Source organism: Triticum urartu, chromosome 7A (genome assembly GCF_056163025.1).
Source record: "Triticum urartu cultivar PI428250 chromosome 7A, HENAU_Tu73, whole genome shotgun sequence".
Classification (NCBI taxonomy): Eukaryota; Viridiplantae; Streptophyta; class Magnoliopsida; order Poales; family Poaceae; genus Triticum; species Triticum urartu.
This window is the reverse complement of record NC_141879.1, coordinates 671887632-671897593: the sequence shown is the minus strand read 5'-3', so window position 1 is coordinate 671897593 and position 9962 is coordinate 671887632. Positions and strand designations below refer to the sequence as shown.

Sequence of the window (9962 nt, the reverse complement as noted above, 5' to 3'; positions counted from 1 at the left end):
CTCCTCAACCAATCAACAGTAGAAGAAAATCTAGCCAACCTAGCAAGCTCGTACGCAACCTTATTGGCTTCCCTATTACAATGTTCAAACGTAGAGGTAGGAAAATCACACGACCTCTCCGATCTCTTTGCCACTCTCTTCTCATCTTGTCAACTCCGCCGCGTGATCTGAGCCACAACATCGTCTACCTGTCGCCCTCTCCGATCTTGCCGACTCTCAACGTCAGTTCGGCGCAATCCCATCGACCAATTGAATTGGCACTACATCAATCGTGTCGCGGACAGGTCGTGATGGACCGGACCACAGTGAATCTTCATTCAGCGACACCCGGAAGGGCGTGGTGTTGTAGTAGAGGAAGGCACATCACCAAGGTAGATCGCCATCAGTGGGCTGCCGACGCGCTAGGCCGGTTGAGCAGGGTGATGTCGTGCCAACGACTAGACCAAGCTCCCGTTACCTTCCCAACTTCCTCACCACTGCGCTATAAGCATGTCATACCAGGCAGGGTCTGCATGAACTCGTTCTGTCCGGGTATAGTTGTCCCAGTCTTGAACAATCTTTGTTCCTTTTATATGCCAAGGGTACGTCCATATTATGGAGATGCATGACTAATGTATATAGTGCCTCCCTGATGGTTATCCTTTAAAATTAGGTTCAGTATTATTTTTTGCCGTGATGTACCAACTATTTTTTTGTTAAATACTTCTGCTATTTTTTAGGCTTCTGCTATGTTGCTAAGGTGTGGGAGTACATCGATTGCGTTGTTGTTTAATATTTTTGACGTTTGCTAAGTGTGAGAACATAAAGTACAGCCGCGTTCAATTGACTGTCCTTGTCAATCCATACAAATCATCTAGGTAGGCCATAGGCACGACATGATTTCATGTTTGCCACATAGTACGTTTACTTTGGTATGAGCGCATAAATGCTTATCAAATAAAATCTTTTTTACAGTCATATCATTTTTGGCCATGATGTATCACCTAATTTTTTGTTAACCTACATTGCTAAGAGTGAAAAATAAAATATTGTTTTTTCAATTATATAAATAATAAATGATAGATTATCAGGGACTAATGAACTAGAATATTTTACCCCGTTGCAACGCACGGGCAATTACCTAGTATATATAGAAAGGCATACAAAAAATATACTATGTGTGTGAAAAAAGTTGATCATGTATTTAAATTTTTTAATCAAGCATTTAAAAAAATGTTAAACAAATATTTTAAAAAATTAAATGAATATATTTAAATAAATGTTAAATGTGTACAGAAAAATGTTGACCATGTATTTTAAAAAGTTCAAAAAATGTTAAAACTTGTATTTTAAAAAAATTAATCAAGAATTTTAAAAATATTAAATGTATATAGAAAACATGTTGACTATGTATTCAAAAAATATTTATATTGCATAGAATTTAAAAAATGTTAGACGTGTAAAGAAAAAAGGTCGACCATGTATTAACAAAAATCTTGTATCTAAAGACTTTTAATCAATTATTATTTTTAAAAATAAATGTGCATAGAAAAATGTTGATCATGTATTAAAAAACATTAATCTTATATTTGAAAATATCACTCAAGCATTTAAAAAATTTAAACTTGTATTTGGAAAATGTTAAAAGTGTACTAAAAAATTCTTGACATATACGAAAAATGTAGAATGAAAACCAAAAGAAACAAAGAAAAATGAAAAAACAATGAAACCGGTAATAGAAACAAAAGAAACAAAAAAACCGAATAAAGAAGTGCAAAAAGAATGAAAAAAAGTAAATACCAATAAAGAAAAACAAAAAAACATTGAAAACTATGAAAGAAACAAAAAATAAAGAAAAAAATTGAAAAATTGAGAAAGAAAAGAAAAACCAATAAAAACATGAAAAAAAAGCAAGGAAGAAACCAGAAAATGAAAGAAAAAACAAAGAAACCAAAGTATAACGGTGAAAATAGAAAATCAGAGAAGAAATGAGAAACAAACAAAATAGAAAAGAAACCGAAAAAAAAGAAGAAACACATTGAAAATCTATGGCGACCGAATCTAGAACGACCGAACCTGCAACGCGCGAGAGGGAGAGTAGCAAACCTACACTAAAGGGCGGGCCCATATGCAAGCACCTTCAGCCAGAGGAGCTTCCGCCCTAGACGTGAGAGAAGTTACTGTCTCGCTATAAGTGACACATAGCTCTCGCGGACTAGCATCCCTCTCACTGAAGTTTTCCCGCAAAGCGCACACGTATGGCTGGCCCAATAGCGTGTTACCGAACCTGCAGTCGATTCATTCGTTCATCGATCGTTCGCTGATATGCTCATTCTGTTTTTTATGTTTGGTTTCCTTTTTTTTCTTTGTTTTATTTTTTCGCCATCATACTTTGCTTTTTTGCTTTTTCTTTCGCTTTTCTTGTTTATATTTTGTTTCTTTCATGGTTTTCATCAGTTTTCTTTTCTCTCACTTTCCTTCTTTTTTCTCCGGTTTTTGTTTATTTCTTGGCTTTCAATGTATTCTTTATTTTCCTTTGATCTTTTATTGGTTTCACCGTTTCCCATTCTTTTTTGCACATGTTTCCTCGGTTAAATTTTTCGTTTCTCTTTTTCTTTCATTTTTGTAGTTTATTGTTTTGGTATTTGTTTTACATTTTCGTATACGTCAAGAACATTATATAACAGATGAACAAGTGCAAAAAATGGTAAACATCTATTATGTGCTTTCTTGAAAAATGGTAAACATCTATTATGTACTTTCTTGTATACACTTTTCGTATACATGAGAAACATTTTGTTTATACACATTTATAACATTATTCAAATGCTTGGTTAATAATTTTTCAAATATTTTATGTAAAGTGTTTTTTGTAATATATTTATTTAGAATATTAGAAAGTATGAAAAATGTGTTTTTTGTAATATATTTATTTAGATTATTCCTGCGCGCCTAAGCCAACCCACCAAAGTTCAAATCCTAGACTTGGCATTGATGTTCACATTTTTTGGGACTTATTTTAGGCCTTTCGGCGATGTCTCTCAGAGGTGCTTATATGGACAGTGTATGCGTATGTGCATTTATAGAAGTGCGTGTATGTCCGTGTGTAGCAGCTTCCACGTACCGTGTTAAAGAAAACGTGTTGGCACAAACGCGATAAGTTTATAGGTAACTGAAACTCCGAACAAACAAGCAAGCACATGTGCAGATCTGATTCCCGTGGAATCGATGAGACCGTGAAGCACACCCCTGATGTGCACGCCCCAAATTGTCTGCTGCATCTGCATGGTTCTCAAAAAAAAAAAAAACGTGTCTGCTGCTGATCTGCGCGCGTTTCTCTCAACCGTCGCATGCATGTGCTGCGCCTCGCGTCCTTTCCAGCAGTTTGGCAGAATCCGAACGGCCTTTCCACCAGCTAGCCGCCAATGGCTCCGACGCCCCGATGCGCGGTCCTCCCCGACGAGATCATGGAGGAGGAGATCTTCGCGCGGCTGCCGGCCAAGTCCGTGCTCGCGTGCCGCTGCCTCTCCCGCGCCTGGGCCGCCGCGCTCTCCTCAGAGGTCGCCGTCACGGGCGGCTGCTTCCCACGCTTAATCACGGTGTTCTGGGACGAGGACCCCTCGCACCGCCCCACGCACCCGAGCCTCGCCACGACGCAGTGCCGCGGCCTCGTCATCCTCGAGCATGTCCCCACGGGGATCCACTTCCTCTGCAACCCGTCCACCGGCCAGAAGAGGGCGATACCGGAGGGCCGGACGACGGGCTGCCGGCTTCCCCGCGACGTGATGGAGAGGTACGCGAGCCTAGGGCTCGGCTACGACGCGCGCGCCAGGAGGCATAAGGTTGTGCGCGTCTACTACCGCGGCCGCGACGGCGAGGGCCGCCCCGCGTCCGTCGGCTGCGAGGTTTACGTGGTAAACGGCCGCGACGGCTCCACGGAATCTTGGCGCCCGATCGCCGCAAGGCCGGCGGGTTGGGTGAAACAGTTCAAACCGAGCGTCTTTGCCCAAGGGCACGTCTACTGGTCAGGCCACCGGACCCTCGACGACCGATTCGAAGAGATAGGGATGATCATCGTCTCTTTCTCCGTCTGCGAAGAGACCTTTGCGACCGTGCCGGCACCGCCGGGCATCCAGGATGAGGTTCTGCGCAAGTGCCGGTGTCTGACAGAGCTCGCTGGGAGACTGTGCCTTTTCTCCGGCCATGAGCATCAGTACGATGTCTGGCTACTGCGTGGACACGGGCCAGGCACCGTGTGGGATCTACATTGCCGAATCGAGGCAGGCAAGGCGTCACCGGCGGTCGACAGGGTCATGAGAGGTATGTACGACAGTTACCAAATGAACATGATCCCACTGGCCCTTATGGACAATGGCCGGAGCATCCTCCTAACGCAAACTGACTGGCCAAAGGACATTTGGGCATACACCCCGTCGAGCGGCGACATTGAGAAGCTCATCGACTTGAAGAGCTTGGTCCATCGAAATAACTGGCTCTTGGAGATTGCGGTGTACGAGGAAAGCACTGCGCATCTCGGGACGCAGCCACGCGGGGACATAGTAGTCTTGGCCTCATCGCTATCTACGCAGGCCATGTCGCTGGTGCTACGACTGTTATCGGAACGCACGCTCAGAAGGCTTATGTGCGTCTGCCGGAGCTGGCAGAACATGATCGCAAGTGAACTTTGGTGCTCTGAGTACACGCATGCACGGTGAGTATGGTGGATCATCTCTCGCAGGATGCACAAAGTAGAGGGGCATCTATTCAAAAGACCACATTACTTTTCCAAACAAATAGGATGACATGATAGTTTTGCTATTGCTCAGGGGATGAGAAAAACATGATCTAGTGGCCATTAGTTGTGGACTCCCGCAAAAAAAAATCTATATATTGGACATGCACGAATGTCTACTGTCATTAATTATTCCTCTGGAACAGAATGACCTTAAGATATGACATAATAGCACCAGCAGCATGTGTAAGGCACAAATCAGTTGTAGTAATATGGACTTCCTGAATAGAATGACACAAGTGAGCCACAATGTAAGTTCCATGTTTTCTTGGTTGTCTCTCTTTAGGTGCTGCAATATTCTTTCGAGATTATTCCGTATTCAGTAGCAGGTTATTACTGGATGATTTGTCAAGGAATAGAGCACAGCTAATACTAGTTATTAACCATCACCTGTCTATAAGCATATTATGAATGATCTCCTATCTATATATGTGTCGTTTTCCAATGCCCATTCTGGACGGCAGCGGAGGCCAACCGCATCGGATCATCACAAATAGCAAACAAGCTAGGAAAGCCCACCCACAATGGCTGGCCTCCAACCAGGAATCAAGCCATAATGGGGTTCCTTCTCCATTTCCTATAGCGAAGGAGACCCCAAGGCGAATATCGTGCTTGATCCGCTAGATGGATTTCCATAATTGGGAACCACCCGAGCGCAAGCACGCAAAGAGGGGCTCGCCCCTCAGATACTTGGCCTGAATAAGTTGCAACCACAAGCCCCCTCCCCTCGCATGATCTGTCAGACCCACGCAGCATGAGGGCCACATTCATGCAATGGGAGGCTATGATGCCTAATCTACCACGGTCTTTTGGCATACAGATGTTCGCCCACTTGACCATATGGTATTTCTGGCGGCCGTCCACCTCCCGCTATAGAAGAATCTAGCAAGATCATTGTCTAACGAGCTATGAATGCCCTCTGGCAGGATATACATCCCCATCATATATATGGGCAGGTTTGAGACATTAGAGCCAATAAGGACCAGATTTACTCCTCTTGGAGGTAAGCCGCCCACCCCACAGCTTTACCTGGGACGCGACTCGCACCATAAGCGGGTCGAATCACCCAGTAGGACCCTCGGGTCAGACATCAGCATCCCCAAATAGGATAAGGGGAAGGCAACCAACATGCAATTCAAATTGTCTGCAATCCGATGTTGCTCGGTCACAGAGTAGCCTAGTATAATGAACCCATTCTTGTCGAAGTTGAACTTAAGACCCGACATGGCCTCAAAACAGAGAAGAAGGAATATAAGGTCGAGAACGTGAAGGTCCAACCCCTCCGCCATAATCATGGTATTATCTGCATACTAGAGATGAGTGAACCCTCCACCAAGAATTAGGTGCCACACTACCTGTCATGGTTTTGTCATGGCAGATGTCCTTGAAAAAGGACTTAGTCGTGACACCATCGCAACCGGGTGGTAGCTTGAACGGGGTTGATCGGAATTGAGAGACACATGTTTATCCAGGCTCAGTCCCTCTCGGCGGAGGTAATAGCCTACTTCCTCCTTGATTGATTATTGCTTGAGATATCGATTATAAGGGTGCGACTTGACTAACCTAGTACTCGAGAGCTTGTAACCTAGTCCTTTTTCTACCCCAGGGGCTCCCCTTTATATACAAGTCGAGGCCCTTAGTTTACAACATAGTCCGAGTGGTAGTACAAACCCGTGCCCTAGTCTGTTTCCTACCTATCTTGCCTCCCAAGTAAGGGAGTTTCCTTTTAGTTTCCTCCTCGAGCCGGCCTCCCAGATGCCGGGCCATAAGCCGGCCTGCTCTATGAGTCGCCTCATGGGCCTTGAGCTTCATAGTCATTGCGACCCACATAATGAATCTGCTCTAAGAGTCGCCATTGGATAACCTGGCCATAACCTGTCCGGGTCATTGTGTGTGGTTATATCCCCAACATTAGCCCACAGGTTCACTTGAATTTATCCATGTTAAACTTCACATTGGAATTAAGTCCGGGTCATCCTTTGATGAACCAGAACCTCTCTTTTGCCTCTTCAGCTTATCTTTCGACAGGATCATGGGAGACTGCCGGCTTGTGACACTATTTTTCTTGACATTTATTGTCTCCTCCTGTTGTGACATCACCTTCCTAATTTTATGGAGCTTAGATGTGACGTCCTAGCGAATCTTTAAGTTTATCTGCCAGGCCCGAAAATCGAGGTGCCTTTTTACCCAAAATTTACTATGCCGCCTGGATTCTCACGCTTGCCGTTCCACCTTTTTACCATCTTATAAATACGCGCACGGGGCTTCTGGTTTCACTTTTACCGTCATCTTCCTCGCGCCCAGTGCTTCTCACGACCGTAGCTCTGCCGTGCCTCTTCAAGTTCTCTAGCCAACTCGGCTGCATCTTCTCCACTGCTCCAGGCGTCGTCAGAGTTCATCTACGGTGCTTCAACTGCATCCGCAGTGCCCCGGCATCCCAAAGACTTCTCGTCAGATCTCATAAGTACCCTACTTCCCTTTTGCAGTTCATCCACAGTTTGTCGGCGTTCATCGCCATTTCTTCCCTGTAGATCCAAACTTGCTCAAATAACTCAAGTAGGTATTGTATTAATCTGATGATGCCATTTACATCCACTAGGAGTTTTGTATTACCCCTATCAGATGCCCATTGACAGATTGGTTCCCACATCTGTGCTTTTTTAGGTATTTTATTTTTCCTTTTCATAGCAATTTCCAGATCCGTAGGTGTAGCCATCTTTGCAATTTTTCTGTTTGCTAGCTTATCCCCATAAACTGCCCAACACTCCGTCAAATTTCAAAATGCTGCTGGGTAACCACGACCGGCTCATCAATTTGCTGGCTTGTTCATACTTTAGTATGCTTTTGATAGCTTTAAGTCACATCTTGAATAACCATAATCGACTCGTTGTTTTACCGGCTTAGGACACGAATAGCTGATGTCGGCTCATCGCCATGAACATAATGTGCCGGCTTATTGTCATTACCTTCATTTTACAGTCCAACCTTAACACAATCATCATGGCTCCCAAGACCGACAAAGCCATCAACTGGGTTAGATCCCATGTTTCAACTTTCATGTTGGATGACCTCGTGGGTCAAGGTCTGCTGTCGGCTAAAGAAAAGATCGGGTGGCGCGCTCCCGAAGAAGAAAGTCCCCCGCAACCTCAACAAGGAGAAGTTGTCGTCTTTGCAGATCATCTACACAGGGGTTTCTGCCCACCCGGGTTAAAATTCTTCCGTGACATGCTCAATTTCTTCAACCTCTGGCCCCAGGATCTTGGCCCAAACTCATCACCAATCTCTGTCAATTCCAAGTTTTTTGTGAAGTATATATATCTCCAGACAGAGCCGACCGTCCTTCTCTTCCAGGAATTCTTTTACATCAACCACCAAACAGAGTTCAAAGATGGTCCCAGTATAGAACTTGGTGGAATTTCTGTTCAAAGGAGGAAGAAGAGTGCCTTCCCTGAGGCCAAGCTGGCGAGTCATCCCAAGGGTTGGAATAAAACTTGGTTTTATTGTAGAAATGCCGCCCCTCAAGGTGAAAATCCCCTGTCGGGTTACGTACAGACTGGATCGGCTTAATGTCGCTGTTACTTTTCTGGGTTGGCCATCCGAGGAGGAGCGGAAACAAATTGCACCTTTATATTCCAAGTTGAGGGCCTTGACGGCTAATGGCCTTACCGGGATCGATTTGACCCGGTGCTGGATAAGCTGGCGAGTTCAGCCCCTTAGCTTAAGGGGCAACTTGATGTGCAACTATGATCCAGCAGATGCACAACGCTTCAGTCAAATCAATCTATCCGAAGATGAAATTAACAAAGCCACAAAGAAGCTGCTGGGAGAACCTCAAGAAAAATGCAATAAGATTGGGCTAGCTCCCTTCTATCTCACCAATCATGTGCCTCAAGTAAGTGTATTTGTGCTTTCTTACCCATTCTGCTTGTGATTTATTTTCCGTCTCAGGCTTAATTACCGACTCATCATACATGTAGGCGGGCTCCGGGTTTTGGAAGAAGAAAACTTGAAAGTCCGCTCCTCCAGTTGAGCAGGAAAACGAGCCGGTCGATGCTGATGAGGCGGCTGCTGGAGATGAGTCGGAGGTAGAGCTCGATTCACTTGGTCGTATTTTTATTGAACTTGCTGACGCTCTCTCTTCTCAGGATAACACTGAGACCAGCAGAGCCGGCAATGTTGAGGTAATTTCAATTTCATCAAACTCGGAAACATATGTCCCGAAGAGAACAAGACGAGCTGTCAGAAAGGTACCATTTTCGCATCCAGGTGCTCACTTGGACCCAAATTTTATTTGAAGAAAACACAACAAGCCGGTACGTCAAAACGCAAGACCCAGACAGTTATGGGAAATTGTCTACCGGCTTATAGCATGAGCCGGCCGCTCGTAGGCGACAAACTGAGGTGCCTTATAGCTCAACCCCATTTCTCCCATGAGCCGGTCTTATTAGACAACCACTTAATCCTTCTGACTCAAATTATCAGGAGACGTCGCTCTCTTCTGGAGAGTCGACTGTGTCCCAGCTTCCGGCTATCACGATCAAGCTTGGGTGAGTATTTGTTGCATCATAGTTTTCCTTACCTTCATAACTGCTTCTTTGAACTGATGTTACTCTTATGACTTCAAAGCCAAAGCTATTTCAAAGAAGAAAGTTGGCGGGCCATCTTCTACCGCAGCAGGCCCTGTTACTCAAGAACCACCAATGGTTAATCCAGAGGCCCAAATCAACCCTGCTGGTAAAGATAACCCAGAGCAGGGATTGAGCCAACTCATAAAAAGATTCGGTAAATGCTGATGGTGTAAGAGCCAGTTCATGCAGATGATCAGGTCAACACAGATGACCCGACGCACAATGTTAACCCGCCAAGCCCTGTACGTGCCATGGCCAAAATTATAGCCATGGATGAGCCTATAATATTATATCTGCTTCGATACACTCCCTTAAACACATCAATGGTTGTGATTACCCTATATCCCTTCATAATGATTCTTTTTCTGAAAGTACGCTACCCGGTTAGCTCGCACGAGGTATCGAACTAGTCACAATGTTAACCCGCCAAGCCCTGTACGTGCCATGGCCAAAATTATAGCCATGGATGAGCCTATAATATTATATCTGCTTCGATACACTCCCTTAAACACATCAATGGTTGTGATTACCCTATATCCCTTCATAATGATTCTTTTTCTGAA

The 9962-nt window shown here is 44.6% G+C and overlaps 1 protein-coding gene across 1 annotated transcript; it reads left to right on the top strand.

Moving 5' to 3' along the window:
• Nucleotides 1–3385: 3385 nt before the first annotated feature.
• Nucleotides 3386–9694, top strand: LOC147961289 (F-box protein CPR1-like). Its single transcript, XM_087535325.1, has 5 exons — nt 3386–8663; nt 8749–8856; nt 8917–9172; nt 9254–9318; nt 9398–9694. Exon 1 carries the CDS (start codon nt 3405–3407, stop codon nt 4692–4694), a length of 1290 nt encoding a protein of 429 aa, XP_087391451.1. The 5' UTR covers nt 3386–3404; the 3' UTR covers nt 4695–8663; nt 8749–8856; nt 8917–9172; nt 9254–9318; nt 9398–9694.
• Nucleotides 9695–9962: the final 268 nt, after the last annotated feature.

Bases quoted from the DNA above. Each gene is read 5' to 3' on its own strand.
- LOC147961289 (XM_087535325.1), top strand. From the start codon at position 3,405: ATGGCTCCGACGCCCCGATGCGCGGTCCTCCCCGACGAGATCATGGAG.